The 16,733-nt window shown below is 32.8% G+C and overlaps 8 protein-coding genes across 18 annotated transcripts in view; 5 read left to right on the top strand and 3 right to left on the bottom strand.

Annotated features, from left to right (window-relative positions):
• Window positions 1-298: 298 nt before the first annotated feature.
• On the top strand, window positions 299-2,182 carry LOC120782563 (mediator of RNA polymerase II transcription subunit 31). Of its 4 annotated transcripts, none has more exons than XM_040114897.1 (4): window positions 299-388; window positions 788-1,167; window positions 1,398-1,487; window positions 1,547-2,182. In XM_040114897.1, exons 2-4 carry the CDS (start codon window positions 1,140-1,142, stop codon window positions 2,077-2,079), a joined length of 651 nt encoding a protein of 216 aa, XP_039970831.1. In that variant the 5' UTR covers window positions 299-388; window positions 788-1,139; the 3' UTR covers window positions 2,080-2,182. The 4 variants fall into 4 exon arrangements, with proteins under 4 accessions (XP_039970831.1, XP_039970834.1, XP_039970832.1 ...); XM_040114898.1 differs by having other exon boundaries at window positions 310-388; window positions 849-1,167; XM_040114899.1 differs by having other exon boundaries at window positions 313-388; window positions 817-1,167.
• Window positions 313-3,501, top strand: LOC120782562 (structure-specific endonuclease subunit SLX1 homolog). Its single transcript, XM_040114896.1, has 4 exons — window positions 313-388; window positions 2,322-2,555; window positions 2,625-2,819; window positions 2,899-3,501. The coding sequence occupies exons 2-4, from the start codon at window positions 2,331-2,333 to the stop codon at window positions 3,445-3,447; spliced, it is 969 nt and encodes a 322-aa protein (XP_039970830.1). The 5' UTR covers window positions 313-388; window positions 2,322-2,330; the 3' UTR covers window positions 3,448-3,501.
• Window positions 3,502-4,378: 877 nt separating this feature from the next.
• On the bottom strand, window positions 4,379-5,281 carry LOC120781310. Of its 3 annotated transcripts, none has more exons than XM_040113524.1 (2): window positions 5,037-5,281; window positions 4,379-4,970 (listed from the first exon to the last, which is right to left on the bottom strand). In XM_040113524.1, the coding sequence occupies exons 1-2, from the start codon at window positions 5,047-5,049 to the stop codon at window positions 4,441-4,443; spliced, it is 543 nt and encodes a 180-aa protein (XP_039969458.1). In that variant the 5' UTR covers window positions 5,050-5,281; the 3' UTR covers window positions 4,379-4,440. The 3 variants fall into 3 exon arrangements, with proteins under 3 accessions (XP_039969458.1, XP_039969454.1, XP_039969448.1); XM_040113520.1 differs by having other exon boundaries at window positions 4,379-5,036; window positions 5,125-5,281; XM_040113514.1 differs by having other exon boundaries at window positions 4,379-5,036; window positions 5,153-5,281.
• Window positions 5,282-5,889: 608 nt separating this feature from the next.
• On the top strand, window positions 5,890-6,706 carry LOC120779183 (dihydrofolate reductase-like). Of its 2 annotated transcripts, none has more exons than XR_005705611.1 (2): window positions 5,890-6,085; window positions 6,168-6,260. XR_005705611.1 is itself a non-coding variant. In XM_040111435.1 (2 exons), the coding sequence occupies exons 1-2, from the start codon at window positions 6,002-6,004 to the stop codon at window positions 6,637-6,639; spliced, it is 552 nt and encodes a 183-aa protein (XP_039967369.1). In that variant the 5' UTR covers window positions 5,890-6,001; the 3' UTR covers window positions 6,640-6,706. The 2 variants fall into 2 exon arrangements, 1 of the variants encoding a protein (XP_039967369.1); XM_040111435.1 differs by having other exon boundaries at window positions 5,890-6,081; window positions 6,168-6,706.
• A 741-nt stretch (window positions 6,707-7,447) lies between these two features.
• Window positions 7,448-8,738, top strand: LOC120766515 (heme oxygenase 1). Its single transcript, XM_040092080.1, has 2 exons — window positions 7,448-7,796; window positions 7,847-8,738. Exons 1-2 carry the CDS (start codon window positions 7,622-7,624, stop codon window positions 8,545-8,547), a joined length of 876 nt encoding a protein of 291 aa, XP_039948014.1. The 5' UTR covers window positions 7,448-7,621; the 3' UTR covers window positions 8,548-8,738.
• A 499-nt stretch (window positions 8,739-9,237) lies between these two features.
• On the top strand, window positions 9,238-10,498 carry LOC120766227 (transcription initiation factor TFIID subunit 12). 3 transcript variants are annotated; one of them, XM_040091605.1, is made up of 3 exons: window positions 9,238-9,323; window positions 9,831-10,056; window positions 10,128-10,497. In XM_040091605.1, the coding sequence occupies exons 2-3, from the start codon at window positions 9,865-9,867 to the stop codon at window positions 10,446-10,448; spliced, it is 513 nt and encodes a 170-aa protein (XP_039947539.1). In that variant the 5' UTR covers window positions 9,238-9,323; window positions 9,831-9,864; the 3' UTR covers window positions 10,449-10,497. The 3 variants fall into 3 exon arrangements, with proteins under 3 accessions (XP_039947539.1, XP_039947538.1, XP_039947537.1); XM_040091604.1 differs by having other exon boundaries at window positions 9,241-9,350; XM_040091603.1 differs by having other exon boundaries at window positions 9,247-9,350; window positions 9,476-10,056; window positions 10,128-10,498.
• A 28-nt stretch (window positions 10,499-10,526) lies between these two features.
• LOC120766226 (peptidyl-prolyl cis-trans isomerase FKBP2) lies at window positions 10,527-11,209 on the bottom strand. Its single transcript, XM_040091602.1, has 2 exons — window positions 10,928-11,209; window positions 10,527-10,870 (listed from the first exon to the last, which is right to left on the bottom strand). Exons 1-2 carry the CDS (start codon window positions 11,084-11,086, stop codon window positions 10,610-10,612), a joined length of 420 nt encoding a protein of 139 aa, XP_039947536.1. The 5' UTR covers window positions 11,087-11,209; the 3' UTR covers window positions 10,527-10,609.
• A 1,796-nt stretch (window positions 11,210-13,005) lies between these two features.
• LOC120782756 (mucin-17) overlaps window positions 13,006-16,733 on the bottom strand; it is a 58,181-nt gene continuing 54,453 nt past the window's right edge. For 2 of the 3 annotated variants that reach the window (XM_040115209.1, XM_040115207.1), the window contains exons 4-5: window positions 14,113-14,747; window positions 13,006-13,896 (exon numbers count right to left, since the gene is read on the bottom strand). In XM_040115209.1, coding sequence (XP_039971143.1) covers window positions 13,662-13,896; window positions 14,113-14,747 — 870 coding nt within the window. In that variant the 3' untranslated portion in view covers window positions 13,006-13,661. The remainder of the gene's footprint in view (window positions 13,897-14,112; window positions 14,748-16,733) is intronic. The other variant, XM_040115210.1, reaches the window with a different exon arrangement.

Genomic DNA, 16,733 nt, shown 5'->3' with positions numbered 1-16,733 from the left:
CATTTCCAATATTCTTAACTTTTTCGCACACTTTTATTTCACTATTTTTTTTATTAAATGAACAAATTTCACTATCAGCTGTCTACATGCACAAGTCTGCCGTCTGTCACCATAAAATTTCAATGCGCATTAGTGTTGCTTAAGGCGCATTAATTTTGCTCGTCTGTCAGGGCTATAAGCCCTCTTCATGTTTAAGACATGTAGATTTAAAATGCAATCTGGCAACTTCCAAAATTACCTCTGACAAAACTTTAGTTTTTTCCTGTTGATATTAGTTTTCGGCAGTTCTACGATTTTTTTACATTCCGTCGAAAAATATTTAATTGTATATTGAGGAGGGAAGGAATTTTAAAACAATTTTGCTGCATTTGGGCAATGAACGCATACGGTTTGTAAAATTAAAAATTCAAAGTGTAATTTTGTGGATAATTTGATAAATTAGTAGTTGTTTCATATAAATGGCGAGAGTTACTTTGTATCTCGCCGCCAATTCTGTGCTTTTCATTTACATTTCCTGTATTTATCTTATACCTTTTACTGTAAGAGTTAATGTTTGAATTGATTTTATTGATATTACCCAATTTTCATAACTCTTCAGAGTGAGTGTAAATATAATACTATTACATTGGCTAACGCGTTATAAGTATGTAATGACCCCTGCTTGGGTTAAGTCTAGCTAAAGCAATATCGGTCTAAAACCTTTGAATTTAAATTATTTATTGTATATATATATGTTTAATTTGTTTTCCACATAATACACTTGTATATGCGTTAATTGTGCGTGCAGTTAGTCGAGTAGGAGATATACACTTTTAGGAAAATACAGCTCAAAAACTTGATATAAATAGATTTGTGTTCGAGAACATTACACCCGACCAACCAACATTACTATCGCATTTTCATCGCCACGTTCACACACCTACGCCCAACAGTACCACAACAATTATCACTTGTCACCATTCTCCAACACCACCACCACCCAAATATAACAACTGCTACTACAACTTCCACCAACGCCACAACCAAATATAACTTTCCGGTCAAGGTTACTTTATGTTTGCGTCTTAATAAAGGCGCTTCTACAGTTGACATTTAGAAACAACACCATTAAGAAACAGAACCGAGCCCTTCCATGCACCATGGCCAAGATGTATGGAAAGGGTAAGAGTAAGTAAATTGCTAATTTTTTATTACATATACAAATTAATAATTTTAACAAAAACATACATATTTTGAGATTCGCATTGATTTGACAATTAGTAAATCGAAAAATGTCAACACAATAACTTTTGGAATAACATCTTAACCCTCATATCTACACTATATACATATATATATTTTATTGAAAGTTTCCGAAAATGATTGTAAAAAATATTAATTTTTCTTAACCCTTTTAGCGGCTATTGAATCAGAGGATCAACAAAAATTACGATGGCAAGTTGAACTTGAATTCGTACAGTGCCTGGCTAATCCCAATTATTTAAACTGTAAGTAAATGCATTTCATTCTGATGAAGACATTAATAACAATAAAATTTCGCTTGTAGTTTTAGCTCAACGAGGTTACTTTAAGGATCAAGCATTTATCAATTATCTTAAATACCTGCAGTATTGGAAAGAACCCGAGTATGCCAAATATCTAATGTACCCGATGTGTTTGTATTTTCTTGATCTATTGCAATACGAACACTTTCGCCGTGAGATTGTCAATTCGCAATGTTGCAAATTCATCGATGATCAAGCTATATTGCAGTGGCAACATTATACTCGTAAGCGTATTAAAATGTTTAATAGTGTCAATGGTATCGGGCAAATGAATGCTGCCGATTTGGCTGCAATGGATGCACAGCAGCAAAATGCGCAGCAAAATCAACAGAATCAGCAACAGCAACAAGCGGGGCAACAGCAGCAGGGAGCTGGTAACGCGCATGCAGGCTTACAAAATGGCTTGGTGAATAATGCGCAACTCCCACAACAACAACAGCAGCCACCCCAGCAAGCACAACAACAGCAAAGTGTTGGCAATGCAGTAATGGGCATACCAAATGGAAATAATACCGCCGCTAATAGTAATAACTGAAATCGCTTCTAGATTTCCATAGTTTTCCTCTCATTAGTTAGTAATTTATTTAGTCATTGTAAACTTTAAATAATATAGAAAGCTTTACTATCTAAAACATTTACGTGTGATTGTTTTATTGTATCCCATACTTTTTTGTACCTAATAACTTTGAAACGAAAAAAGAACGAAAGAAATTTAATGTCGAGAATGTTTACTATTGTTTTAGATCGGCCCGTTTTTATTTTTTTTTTTTATTTTAGTTATTCAGCATGAGTAACTCGTTTTTCTATGGGGTGTATTTGCTTTGCAGTCAAAGTGCTGAAAAACGCTACAATGGACGCTGCTATATTGGTTTCACCGTAAACCCCAAACGCCGTATAAACCAGCATAATCGTGGTAAAGATTTTGGTGGTGCCAAACGCACCAGTAACAAAGGACCCTGGCGCATGGTTATGATAGTACATGGTTTTCCAAATAATATTTCAGCATTGCAGGTGAATATTAATGTCAAATTTAACCATATAAATATAAATAAAAAAAACCGATGCTACAATCATTTACAGTTTGAGTGGGCGTGGCAGCAACCGGCACTTTCTACACGGCTTAAACAATATTCGGAGTTGCGACGTAAATATCCAAAAGAAAGTCATTTCCAGTACAATTTTCGAATATTGAGCCGTATGTTAAATGTGGGCCCATGGAATCGATTACCACTCACAATTCGTTGGTTAGAAAGAGAATACGAATGTGATTTCATAGTAAGTACGCACACAATTTTATTTCAATTATATAGCATAACGAGTGAAAATAAAAAATAATAATAATTTTCTTTACTAGCTTAAACCACCGCTTCATATGGAAATTGAAAGCGGCCACGTTCAACTACCAAAATCTCAAGCCACCCGACCTAAAAATGACGAGGAACCACCAAAGGCTATTTGGGCAACCGAATGCCACTTGTGTATGCATCGCATTGAGGACCCTGACCGTTCCCGTATTGGATGCATTAATTCATTATGCAAGCTCACTTGTCACATTATTTGCTTAGCCAATTATATATTATCTTCCGATGAAAACAATCGTGGACATTACATACCTATTGCGGGTGAATGTCCGTTGTGCGAGGAGAAATTTACTTGGGTCGCTTTACTACAGCGTAAGCGTAAGATTCAACAAAGTGGTGTGGAACATATTGAAGAGGACGATGAATATGATGATGATAGTGATATTAGTGTAAGTAAATCTGATAGTGAGAGTGAAAGTGCTGAATCTAAAAAAAATACTGAATTCGATAAGTTTGATTTTATGGAAACTCCCGTTCTTGAGGGAGCAAATATACAAAATATAAGTGGCGATCAAGATGAAATATATGAATTGAGCGACTGATGAATTTTTAATTGAATGGAAAATAAAGCGATGTTTTTTAAATTTCAAAACACGTACATTTTTATTTCAATCACACCATTATTTAGCCTCGAAAAGACTGAATTAACCATAAATTTATATTTACACACACATACATATATCTACTTTATATGTACTCATATAAAGTTATAAATATATACACAAAAATATAGAGTAGGGTTAATTCGTCTAAACAAAGCACATTTATATGATTATTTTTATGAAACAGTTAAAATTATTTCTAAAAAGTAATGGCACATTGTAGTACAATATTTGAAGAATATTCTGTAAAATTGTCATGGAGAAATATCAAAACATACGACAATAAGATCTCTAAATTATATCGTTAGATAATCGCTTTTTCCAAGTAACGCTAAACTGTTTTTTTAAATTTCTATTTTTTACTTTCTGAGAACCCTTTGAAGAAAAAAAAATCGGTTAATTAGTTATTGTAATGTGTAATAAAAAAATATTAACAGGTTTGAAAAAAAAAAACTCTCCAGCCTTACCTCGTAGCGTATTACGTATAAAAAGAGTCTTCAAAACTTCAAAACGATCAGTGCAGTAGTTTTGAAGCTATGAGGGGCTCGTCACTTTGGATATCTTAATGGAATCATAAATATTCAGTAAAAAAATCGAAACAAATTGAAATTCTTATTTCCTCCGTAAATCAATATTTTATGTATTGTGGGTTCTTAGCCTTGCTTTTATTGTGATTTTCTTCCAAAAAATTATAACTGCACTCTCCTACAATAAAGTTTTATTTCAAACGGGAGTTTTTCAGCCAAATTTAAAATTATTCTCTAAATCAGCTCCAAGTTTTGCTATTTTTATATTTTTTTATACTCCATATTCCAAAGGATTACTAAATATTGGCTATATTAATGTTTACTTTATCAGGTAATATTCATCGAAGCACAAGCAATAAGATATCGAATCTCTTAAGTTCACGATATAATATTACTATAATTGACATTAATAAGTTGAACGTCCAGCCATATTGGCAGCTTCCTCTTCAAATTTAGTATTTACCGCGCTTAAGGCCGCCTTGTATTGTCGTGCAAATCCCTTATCTTCTAACCCCCAAACACGACCATTTGTTGCCAACATAACGCCCATTGCCTCCCATTCGTCCATGTATCTTATATGTGCTGGAGAAATCTTCTCTTGCTTGTTATAACTTATAGTAGACAGCGGATTGTTTGTATTTTCACGACTGCTAGTTCCGTTAAGAGGCTCATTATTCGTATTTTCAATTGATTGCTGAAATTCTACGCTACTTTGTTGTTGTGGCGACTGAGATTCTGATATAGTCGACGTTTCATGTTGACTTGAATGTTTTGACCCTGGCTGATCTGGTTTGCACAAGCATATATGCTGATGTGCACCATTCGGTGGCCTGCACTTATCACAGTCAACAGCGTCATCTTTCTGTAATATGCACGCAGGTAATGGTATTGGACATTCGTGTGCTTTGCGCTCTATGCCACAAGTGGGTAATCGATCTTTAAAGGAATGTTTGCACCGTTTAGAACACATTTTCGATGGGTAAGCAATTTTGAGTTATGCACCTTTTGTTATCATAACCGCAATAATTCAAAGAATAGAAATATATTTATTATTTAAGAATGACTGAATAGTTGAATATAATCCTCTAACTTGCATTTAGTTTAATGAAAGAGCTTACAGCAGCGTTGTGATGGATTAGTCGCCAACAACAAAAGTGTACGCGAAATTTAGTTGCTAAATGTTAATATGTTTTGTTCCGGATATTATGTAAATATAGTTTGTTCCATTTTCTTACAACTTTTGTCAAAATGAGAATTAGAAATTTAAAATTTCAATATTTTTTAACTTTTGAGACTTGAAAGCGATAAATACATACAAAGTAGGAATAATAATAAAAAATATACATTATTATTGTTTAAAATTTGCCACGTAATCAGTATCCACTTTTCATGAAGTTAAATGAATTAACTCAAAATTCTTGTAAATTAATTTTATACATACAGATATGAATGTATTACATACAAATGTTTGACATTACAGGATTAAAATAACGGTTTTTAAAGTAGGAGGTAGTAGGGAAAGCGATTATATTTTTATAATTTTTATTTTTTTATTTCAAAATCCATCGAGATTTTTTTCGAAACGCTCCAGAGTGATTGCTGTCGAAAAAAACCTTGTTTCGCACGATTAACCCTACTTTCCCCCAAAGTAAACTATTTACAAAAATTTATTATAGCCAATTTCGCCAAGCTATATGTATTTATAGTAAAATTTGAATTTCCTGCTGGGGTTCTCACATAGTTTGCAATTGTTGTTCTAACTGGCCATGAATTCTAAAACATGTTTTTTAGAATGACTTATCGTGTATTATTTATTTCTAAAATATCAAAAGCTAAGCTTATTCGTCAGCAGGAACTTGAAGTGAACGGTTGTTACAAGTGATTAGTTCGCAAAATCACTTTATTACTAAAGCAATATTTAACTGCTTTATAAGTATAACATCAGGAAAATACAAATTTTAATTGAAATGTTGAATTTTAATTTGATCGCCGCTGTTTGCGAGAACTCAGGTATAGGTTTAAACGGTGATTTGCCATGGAGTTTAAAGTGTGTATGTGCATATATTTCTTTTCTATTATATATTTAAAAGCAATTATTAACAAGTTTCATGTACTTTGTTTTATACATTCAAGGTCGGAATATGAATATTTTACACAAACAACAAAACGACGATGTGATATCACAAAGCATAATGTTGTTATAATGGGACGGCTTACTTATTTAAGTATACCCGAACACGAACGACCGCTTGCAGACCGCTTTAATGTTGTTTTAAGTACAACTTTATCGCCAACCGATCTGCCAACAAATGTGCTTTTATTTCCTAATCTAGAGTCAGCAATGAAACGATTGGAACAAAGAGATTTGCGAGAACGAATTGAAAATGTTTGGATAGTTGGCGGAAGTGGGGTTTACAGAGAAGCTATGTCTTCACCGCGCTGTCATCGTCTCTATATAACAAACATTAAACAAAAGTTTAACTGTGATATATTTTTCCCTAACATACCAAATAGTTTCAAAGAAATAGGACCGGATCCGGAGACGCCATTAGGTGTACAGGAGGAAAATGGTGTGCAATATGAATACAAAATTTACCAAAAGTAATCCTTACAGTTAATTAAAAATGTATATTTTAAGTTTGATAGCAATAATAATTGATAATGAATAAAAATTAAGTGTGTTTTTCTAATTTGTTAACAATATACATATAAGCTAACAGAGCTATGGAACAAAAAAAACGAGTATCTTTTGATTTGAGAAAAATAATGTTCAAAAGTATCTTTCTGTTGTAGACTAATTGCAGTATTTCGTAGTCTGCCACCTTTGGTTAGAAATAATTTAAAAACAAATGCAAAGTAATGAGCATAATATTAAACAATACCTTTATATTATTTCCTGAAAAGGAAGGGGAAACTTTGAAATCAAACTTAAGGCAACAACAAGTTGAAATTTCCTTTTCCGCGACAAGTTAAAGAGTGCATTATTTTGCATCATTTTATTTAGCGTCTTTGCAAAAACGTTACTAAATATTTATAACTTAATTTTATACGTATATGTTCAATACTATCTATGTTGGCCCATTTATAAAAATAATATGTCAACAAATATTGTAAGTTGCCGGTTATTCACCCTAGAAAAGATTCACCAACAGCGTTGCCAATACATGGTGTTGTAAAGTATCCGGAACCTTCATATAATAAAACTTGAAAAATTAATTTCTTAATATGATGTGCCACTGCATATTAAGAGTAAGATAATTAATTTTTGAGATTTTTAATAACGTTAATCTTCCTGTTTTTTTATTATCAAACCTACTATTATTGTTAAAATTAAACAATTTAACATGTACATGACTTTCAATATTATTTGTGTAAGTAAATTTAATTTGCCCGGCAGCACTTGCAAAGTGCTTATAAAACACAGATGGTGAAGTATTTTGATTAATGTGTTTATTCCTGTTCTTCCTTATCTATCAATTAATTTTTGGAGAAAATAATTTCAATAAATTTGCTTGTTTTTCAAAAACGACTGTATAAGATTACGTTAGAAGTGTGTTATCAAAAGCAAATCGAGCAATCAAATAATTATGGAATCTGCGTCGCAAACAGTTTCTTCAGAACAAAAACTAACACCAGATGAAACAAATGCCGATGTTGCTACAAAGCCTGTTGTAGATATGACTTTTACGAAGGAATTGCGTAAAGCCACGAAAGACGTGCATAAAATTAGTGATGTGCTCGTGAATGCAAAATTTGCTTTAGGTAAGTCTCATAGGATGAAGTAGCCTTTGTTATAAAATGTTTTGTTTCAGCGCTATCGGACGATGCTGTTTGGTTTGATGGTTTATTAGCATTTTATGAAGTTTATAAATTCTTGGAGGAAAATCTTCCTGAAAACTTACTTCCCAAAGAACTTCATCGCAAATCAGCTTTTGAACAAGATTTGGCGTATTTCCTTGGCCAAAATTGGAAAGATAATTACGAACCAAGGGAGAGTGTTAAAAAATATATCGATCATTTAGAAGAAGTCAATGCAAAAAATAAATTACTCTTGTTTGCGTACGCTTATCAAATGTATATGGCTTTAATGTCTGGCGGTCAATTACTACAAAAGAAACGAATGATTAAGAGAAAACTTTGGTTTGGTAAACAAGCTGAGGAGGAACAGGAAGAAGTGAAATTACCTAATTCAAACCCGGAAGTTGACGATTTAGAGAACCGTCCAATGCCTAGCCAAGTTACCATTTGCCCAGAGGGATGTGCTGCAACATATTTTCCAGAGAAAATTTCAGTTTTGAAGGATAAATTACGACAAGTACTCAATGATAATTATGGAAATTTTAATGACGACCTACGTGCCGAATTTATAGAAGAGAGCCGTAATGTTTTTATTTACAACGGCGATGTTGTTCGTTCTATAAAGGGTGTTAACCGTGCAAATTTACGAAAATTAGCAATGGTTTTAGTTTTTGTGATGGGTGTATATTTCGCTTTAAAACTAGCTAAACGTTAGAAGCTGGACTAATTGTATAGACTGGTAAAGATAAAAAATATGTATGTATATAGTTTAGTGCTCCAAAATACAAAATAACCATAAAAAATAGTAGGTGTTAACTGTCCCTTAAAAATTTAAATTTTAATTATGTAACCCTACTTTATATAGATAATATATATAATAATAAACGTTCTCGACTTTATCTTGAATAACAAGAACCTGTTAAACTTATTTCTGTGTAATTATTTTAAATAGGATATATGGGTATTCATATATGATAATCGCTTTTTTTTTAACGGTGTAAATACATATGTTAAAATTTCGCAAGTCATATAAATATTTAGTGCATATGATATACATATCTTACTCGCATACTCAAAAGCGTTGAGCTACGCGTTACACCGACGCGGCATCCCTAAATAAAGTATCAACTTTACGCCAAAGACTCCCTTAAATTGTAAAATTAGTACGAAGGAAATAAATTTTAAAACGAATTAATTTATTAATTATACCTTTTTGTTCACGAACTAAACATCGTGAGTAAATAAATTTTTAAGCAAAATTTATTCTTAACGTGCTGTCAAAATCGAATTTTTCAACCCTCAATGTGGCCACCGCGTTTATTTAGATATGAGCCATTCAAAATCTGGCAACCTTTTGTGGACTATATTGATATCAAGATAACTAATTATCTGAACTATATTTTGACAGTACAATAGAAAACAATTTAGTTCTCTGTGAAGAATGTAATAACTCGTAGTAAACACATTTTTAATAAAAAAAATATTATTGTGGTGAGCATTTTGAGAAATATTAGTGAAGTAAGTGGCCAAATAAAAAAAATACACAAGGAATAATATAGTTTATTTCCTAAAGCTCCCTCCCATTAGTCTATCTACTATTATTATTATTTTAATTTAATATAAATTTTAATTTTATAATATAGCGTGCCTATAATTAGCACATTTTTTTAAAACCAAAACTACAAACGAAGTTACACACGTTTCAACTGATTACTTCACTGAAAACTTCTTGGACACAAAATTTAAAACAACCACATATTTGGAACAAAGCATCTTAATTTTGTCACAGAACTGTTTTACCTTTATATTTTACTCTATGCACTCCTGTCAATGAAAATTCCTGTAAACTGCCTATCCAAGTACTAAAAACACTAGTCCAGCTTTCCCCTCAATACTGGACTGGTTTCTGGTAATTCCATATTGTCTTACCTCATATCCGATACATTGGTAAAAAAAATCAAAACATACAATGTCGGATATTTTTACAAATTTCGATAGCAACGGCGCTTACGACGACTCGCAGGACTTCATTATGGCATCTCCCTCTCAAAGTAGTCCTTTGACAAACTCTAATTCTGTTGGAAGTACTTCTATTAATAATGCGGCAAGTGGTGGCAGCGGTAGCACACAAAATGCGAATTCTGGAAATTCAGTTACTAATGGAACAGCTGGTGGCAGTGGGGGTGGTGGAGGAAAGACAAGTGGAGGAACGGAAAATCAACCCGTAAGTAAATTGTTTGGGAATAAAATAAGTTTATTATAGAAAACCTTAATAATAATTTTAATTGACAACAGATTTTAACGAAACCGCGATTACTTGAACTAGTGCGTGAAGTTGATGTCACCGCACAACTTGATGAAGATGTTGAAGAACTCTTGCTACAAATTGCAGATGATTTTGTGGAGGACGCAGTAAAGGCAACTTGTGCGTTTGCGAAACACAGAAAGGTTTCAAAAGTGGAAGTGCGTGATGTTCAACTACATTTAGAACGAAAATGGAACATGTGGATACCTGGATTCGGTACAGATGAGTTGCGGCCCTATAAACGTGCAGCTATTACAGAGGCACATAAACAACGATTAGCACTTATACGTAAAACAATTAAAAAGTATTAAAATGAGTGTTGAACTTTTCAATCTTTATTTAAATACATAAAATAGTTTTTAAGTTTTTTTATGAAAATACATTTCAAATTTTGTTCATACTAGTATAAAAACTGATTTTATTCGAAAGATAGTATTTTATTAAGATAATTTAAATTCAGCTAATAGTGATTTTATAGATCAACTTTTGGTCTATCAATCTTTTCTAATTCAACCTCAAATACCAATGTTGCATCTGGGGGTATTTTGTCACCAGCTCCTGCTTTGCCATAACCCAATTCAGGCGGTATGACCAAACGACGTTTTTCACCTTCGCACATGCCCAACAGCCCTTGGTCCCATCCTTTTATCACTTGACCGGCTCCAAGTCTCACAGAAAACGCTTTATTACGATCATAACTATTGTCGAATTCGGTACCATCTTTTAACGTACCCTACAAACATACGCATGTTAAAGAGAAGTTAAAGTCTACATAATTATATTAACGTACCCTATAATGAACGTGAATAGTATCTCCCTTACGGGCTTTTACTTCGCAATTTTCCGCCCTCTTTTTAATACCAATTTTTATCGTGGGTTTCGAATCTTCCTTGGAAAAAGCGTTCAGGGTTATTACAGTTAATGTAAGTAATATTAAGAAAAACTTCATTTTTAGTTGAATGTTATTATAATGTTAATTACTTATGAATATTGTATTATTGTAAAATATATAGATATAGCAAGTAAATTGTTCCACGCAGCAGATGCTGATTTGTAGTTATTTGTAGTAGATAAGAATTTTGACAGCTGATAAACAAATTAGTAGTGCTGCCATTTTTAAAACCGCCAAAGTAGTGTGATATGGTAGCGCAAAATATGAATGCATCCCTGAATTACACTAGGGGTATTCTCTTGCTCTTGTAAAACCCTTGCACCGGCACAACAACAAACACACGCAGAAAATTATTTGCAATGGCTGTGAAATATGCCAGACCAAAACCCATGTTTATTCTCGTGCAATGACACGTAAAAAAATAATTGCAACCCTGTGTTTTACTTAAATACATATTTTGACGTTAAATTGTTGAGGAAGGTAAATTTTAAATAGATTTTATGATTTCTATTTAAATTATAAAGATTTGTTACAGTTTTTTTTTTGTTAAGAATGAATGCAGAAGGTGCGCCAATTCACAATAGTCATGCACAATAGTCATTTACAATAAATTGACCGAATCAGCCGTTCATACAACACTAGATTCTGCAATGGGGCTCTCGTGCCTTGTACATTTCGGTATAGGTTTTTTGCAATCTGCCATCTTGCAAGAGCAAGAGATTCCTTTTACTATGTTATATTTGATGTCTGAGATAAATTTATCCCTGTTTGATGCGATGTCGGAAGGAGTTACATCCAATTTGGCGATCTAGACTATTTATGTGAATAATTTTATTATTTCATTTCCACCTTATAAAAATATTTTTTAAGTATTATGTGGCCAGCATTTGTTGATTTATATACATACATACATATGTACATGTAGACAATTAAATGAGTTATTCGATTTTTTTATTTAATAAGGTGAGTTAACTGATTATGACTTTTTAAAACGCTTCGTATATTTTATTGTATGTATTTCATTAAAATTATGTTTTGTGAAATAAATTAGTATTGAAGTACACCTACTAAGTTAGCCGTTATACGTCTTCTCTGCATAACGAAATTTTTTTATAAGGTATAACAATATCCGAACCCTTAAATTTCGTTATATACATACATATGTATATCCTTTTCCATTTTTTATACTCTCGCAACAATGTTATTTATTTATTTACTATATATGTAACTACTTTCTCCTTTTGAAATCGTTGTCTGGTAGGGTACATACATACATATGTATGTAAGTATGTATATATGCTCATTCCATATAATAAGATTTAAACTTTCGTGACACCTAGATGCTTACTCGAGCTTTCATGTCTATTCAAATAGCATGGTAAGTTCATAGTTTCTGCGAATACCAATTGCCAAAATAGTCCAAAAACTATACAAAAAACATTTACTGAAAACTTTTACACATCTACTCTTTTTAGTTATGTAGAATTTTTTTTACTTACTGATACAGGGTTAGATTTTGAATACATCAACTCTAGGCCACATAAAATCCGTGTCAATTCCGGCCCCTAGAAAATACTGTTGTGGGAATTAGTTTTGTAGTGTAGATAACTATGATCGCCATGTAGAATCGGTATTCACGCCTTTTCCCACAACAATCGGGTCTAAGTAAGGGGAACAGAACGGAATTTTTATACAGCCAAGGACTGTCGATTGGGCACTATGTATCGAAATTACTTCAGGAATGTTTTTAACCGCTACAGCAACAACAATAACATCGGTAGGGAAAGTAGGAAAAACTTGGTCGAACGTTTGACAAATGAAAATTTCTACAATTATAATACTTATGAATTCGGTATTTTGACCGTTAAAAATAAAAATAATTGCAATTCTCAGAAATATTCATATGATTTTATTTATAACTTCTTTTAGATAATATCTCAATATATATAATTAGTTTTATTACTTTTTACATTTGATTCTGCAGTTATTTAACTGCGTTTTCACATAATCGTATTTAATATTTATTTACAACCTAATTAAACAAAACATAATTTACAATAATTAAAATGTATGTTTATATCACAATAATAGAGGAATATTTTCAATAGCATTATTATTAGTTAAGGCGATGCACGCATTTACATACCATAAATAAAAATAAATTGTACATAATTTTCTTTAAAAAAAGATATACATACATACAAAAGTAATACAAATTTATGGATAAAGAAGCGGAGTAAAAGTGCAAGAAATTAAATTCACTAGGTGGAGAAAGCTATGTAGATATGAATGGTATATACCAAGATACTTAAATATCCATACATATCCACAACACATACAACAGCAGTATTTAAATACTTTGATTGGCATACTTATACCAGATATGTTTCTATACAAATATATTAATAGTACATACATATAGTATTAGATCTTTTGACTATTGGGGGTACTAGAGTAGTGACAGACCACCCACCAAGTATATTTAAATTCGCAGCGTAATGCGACTATTCACTTAGAATATCAGATGTAAATTTCAATGTACGAGTATATGTATTTACTATATAGTTTATGCATTTATATCGGACGATGATTTATATAGCCGATGATATACATAAATCGGCTACTGGCGATCTCAATTATCATTTGATAGATTTGTGATCTTTGTCGCATACATATGCGCCACCTTGTAAATAAATTCGTATTGTTCCTTGGTTTGAACGGCGCTCGCACGCCCGCGTCGCACATAATAAACGATTTGTGGAATGTCAACCGAACGCTTCGGTGTCTCCAGACTGCGTATGGCCATGTCACAGGCGATAATTGTGCCGGTGCGTCCAGTACCTGGAGAGCAGTGAATCGTTAAGGGACTAAAAGTAGAAAAAAATAAAGTAGAAAACAAACATGTAGTACAAAACGAACACGAAACATTAACAAATATAAAAATAAACTGAGGCTGCTAAAACTCTGCTATGGCGGGACACAACAAATGTTCCTGTTAAACTTTTTGCTAAACATAAATATTGTTAACACAACACACGCAACCAGTCAATTATTAAATACATGGACATAGATAACAAACGTACCCTTGATTCTTCAACGTTGTGCCTTTCATTTTATCCACACCCGAAACATTGCCATTTATTTCAACATTGCCGCCACTTTCTTTTCCTTCGCCACTTACACGTTCCGTTCCCAATTTGTTCGGTACATCATCGTCTACCGTGATAACCGTGGTACCATTGCCATTATGGACTATATCACCATGACCGTTACCATCTACATTAAGTGTTGCATTCGAGTTTTTCTCTCTCGCTTCGTTCACGTAACCTTTGAGAGATGAGCGCGCCTCTAATAACATTGCTATAATGGGTGCCTCCTCGTTGGGTACACCTGCTTCCGGCCACTTGTACCAGTAATGCGTGAGTTCACGACTCATATTCTCGGCTGTATTCTTAAGCATCAGTGTTGAAATGGCATATTTATCTTTGACTTCGCGATGTTTAAGTGTTATTTGGAAATCGCCGTATGTTGTGTGATTGTCTAAAGTGACAGATGGTGGCAGGTATTCGGCACACTTCTCGATACCATTCTCATAGAGATCGGTTGCTTGTATAATTACACGCGATTGTTGCTCCCAAATCATGCGCCAGAAGTCGGCAACTGTTGTTTCCAGCGGCGCTTGCGTGGCTATGTAGTAATTGGGTGAGTCTTTAGGGCCCTGCAGATTGAGATAATATATTTGTTTGGTATTTAGTTATAATAATATATTATATTATAAATTCATACTAGAGAGTTTAAGAAGTAACAATAAATATAATAGTGCGAAATTAAGCAGTTATTTGAAATAAATCGTCGAAACATCATAAAAAAACTGCTTTCCAATGCTTTTACTTATTACTATAGATGTTATCAATTCGACATCTTTGTATATTATGACCACTGAACCTCATATCCTTATTTATGTATATCACACTCATGAATATTTGATCTGACCCTTCATTTTTTGGTATAGCAATAATATTCATAGCAATATTATTCAAAAAATTGTGGATGCTTTTCTCTGTGCGGCCATATCTCGGCAGACAAAAGATTAAATATAAAAAGGGGATTTTGGGAAAAAATAACTATGTCGAAAAGAATTTGGAAGAGTGATTGTGTGATTGACAGATCAATTAGATGATGTACCCAATACTAATCATAATGTTGCTCAAATGGACTCAATTAAGCTTAAACAATTATCATCTAACAGCGGTATAAATCATGAAACTGAACCGAATTTTTTTATTTCATGTGTTTATTATCTTTACCGTTCAATATAATAGACAGAAAGAAAAAGTGGAATAACCTGGAATTTGAATTTACATGTGTGTTTAATACGTTTTAATTAATGCAACAAGTTCGTTTAATAAAATAATTGATTAACTTTCATAACTGGCGAATAATATTTTTCGATCATCTTTGTTGTTTATGTCACAAATTTCAACCGAATAATTAACGTCTGATTACATTGAACTCTTTTTCAACTGAAATCAAAATATAAGCCAACACATGTGCACATTTAATATGTTGTATGTGTACATGTCTTAAATATTATAAACAGATTTCCAGTTATAAAAACGAATGATTCATTCATGTGTTGTTGTATTTTTAAAGTAAATGTAAATTGAAAAGATACGCCATTTTTAGTCACATTTGTCAGAGGTTTTTAAACCAAAAGTGCGACAAATACACAAACGCCAATGAACAATCACTGACATTAGAGCTGATTAATCAACGCCCTTTAATTCTGCAAACTATATATTTATGTGCAATTGTTAAAAAAAAAAAATTAATTTATAAATTACTTAAGTATTAGTATTAAATGTTTTCTATGCGTGGAAATACGCTGAAAAATTACTGCTCTATGAAAATGCATTCAAAGACACCCACATTTTCCGGCCAAATCACTACACCTTTTTGTACGTTGACCTTTTGGCATGCGAACATATGTATGTATAACTACTTCGTATCACTCAATAAGTCAATTAAGTTTGTTTTTGTTTGTGAGTCCGACTACTGATCTTACGACAAATTTACGAACATACCATACTACTGTGAGCAAAAAAAAGTAAGACTGTGTTCATAATTATAAAATTCTTAATTAATTCTTCAAAATCTATGTCATTTCCCTTGTCCCTAATACACTTGTGCCAACCTTTTTTCCAATCTTCGGAACAGTTGCTTAAGTCAATTTCCGGAAAGCCTTCAATGCTCGTATCGATTCACGTTAATGGCTTCCATTGACTTAAAACGGTTTGCTCAGAGCGGTAGTTTGAGTTTGCTGAATAGTCAGAAGTTACAAGGAGCTGAAGCAGGCGAATACGGTGGTTACGGCACAATATTGGTTCAAAGTTTGGCGATAAACTCACGAAGAATTAATGCAGAATGCGACGTTGCATTATCGTGGTACAAAAACCAAGAGTTGTCGGCCCATAATTCCGGGCTCTTTTCACGAATAGCTTCGCGAAAAGAATGCATAACACTCAAATTGTATTTCTTATTGACAGCTTGGTTGGTCGAAAGGAATACGGAGTGCACCACATCTCGATAATCGAAGAAAACTGTCAAAATACCACCTTTGGAAAGACATTCGATTGATCGTCTGTTGCCGGGTCGTAAGCCAAGACTTATCACCAGTAATAATACGTTTGATGACATCCTGGTA

Source organism: Bactrocera tryoni, chromosome 1 (assembly GCF_016617805.1).
Source record: "Bactrocera tryoni isolate S06 chromosome 1, CSIRO_BtryS06_freeze2, whole genome shotgun sequence".
Lineage (NCBI taxonomy): Eukaryota > Metazoa > Arthropoda > Insecta > Diptera > Tephritidae > Bactrocera > Bactrocera tryoni.
This window is presented reverse-complemented; position numbering and strand designations above follow the sequence as displayed.

Bases quoted from the DNA above. Each gene is read 5' to 3' on its own strand.
- LOC120782563 (XM_040114897.1), top strand. From the start codon at position 1,140: ATGGCCAAGATGTATGGAAAGGGTAAGA. The intron at 1,168-1,397 runs GTAAGTAAATTG...TAACCCTTTTAG, and splicing joins GATGTATGGAAAGGGTAAGA to CGGCTATTGAATCAGAGGAT. The intron at 1,488-1,546 runs GTAAGTAAATGC...TTTCGCTTGTAG, and splicing joins TAATCCCAATTATTTAAACT to TTTTAGCTCAACGAGGTTAC.
- LOC120782562 (XM_040114896.1), top strand. From the start codon at position 2,331: ATGAGTAACTCGTTTTTCTATGGGGTGTATTTGCTTTGCAGTCAAAGT. The intron at 2,556-2,624 runs GTGAATATTAAT...AATCATTTACAG, and splicing joins ATAATATTTCAGCATTGCAG to TTTGAGTGGGCGTGGCAGCA. The intron at 2,820-2,898 runs GTAAGTACGCAC...TTTCTTTACTAG, and splicing joins AATACGAATGTGATTTCATA to CTTAAACCACCGCTTCATAT.
- LOC120781310 (XM_040113520.1), bottom strand. From the start codon at position 5,004: ATGTGTTCTAAACGGTGCAAACATTCCTTTAAAGATCGATTACCCACT.
- LOC120779183 (XM_040111435.1), top strand. From the start codon at position 6,002: ATGTTGAATTTTAATTTGATCGCCGCTGTTTGCGAGAACTCAGGTATA. The intron at 6,082-6,167 runs GTGTGTATGTGC...TATACATTCAAG, and splicing joins GATTTGCCATGGAGTTTAAA to GTCGGAATATGAATATTTTA.
- LOC120766515 (XM_040092080.1), top strand. From the start codon at position 7,622: ATGGAATCTGCGTCGCAAACAGTTTCTTCAGAACAAAAACTAACACCA. The intron at 7,797-7,846 runs GTAAGTCTCATA...GTTTTGTTTCAG, and splicing joins GAATGCAAAATTTGCTTTAG to CGCTATCGGACGATGCTGTT.
- LOC120766227 (XM_040091603.1), top strand. From the start codon at position 9,802: ATGTCGGATATTTTTACAAATTTCGATAGCAACGGCGCTTACGACGAC. The intron at 10,057-10,127 runs GTAAGTAAATTG...AATTGACAACAG, and splicing joins GAGGAACGGAAAATCAACCC to ATTTTAACGAAACCGCGATT.
- LOC120766226 (XM_040091602.1), bottom strand. From the start codon at position 11,086: ATGAAGTTTTTCTTAATATTACTTACATTAACTGTAATAACCCTGAAC. The intron at 10,871-10,927 runs GTACGTTAATAT...GTATGTTTGTAG, and splicing joins CTATTCACGTTCATTATAGG to GGTACGTTAAAAGATGGTAC.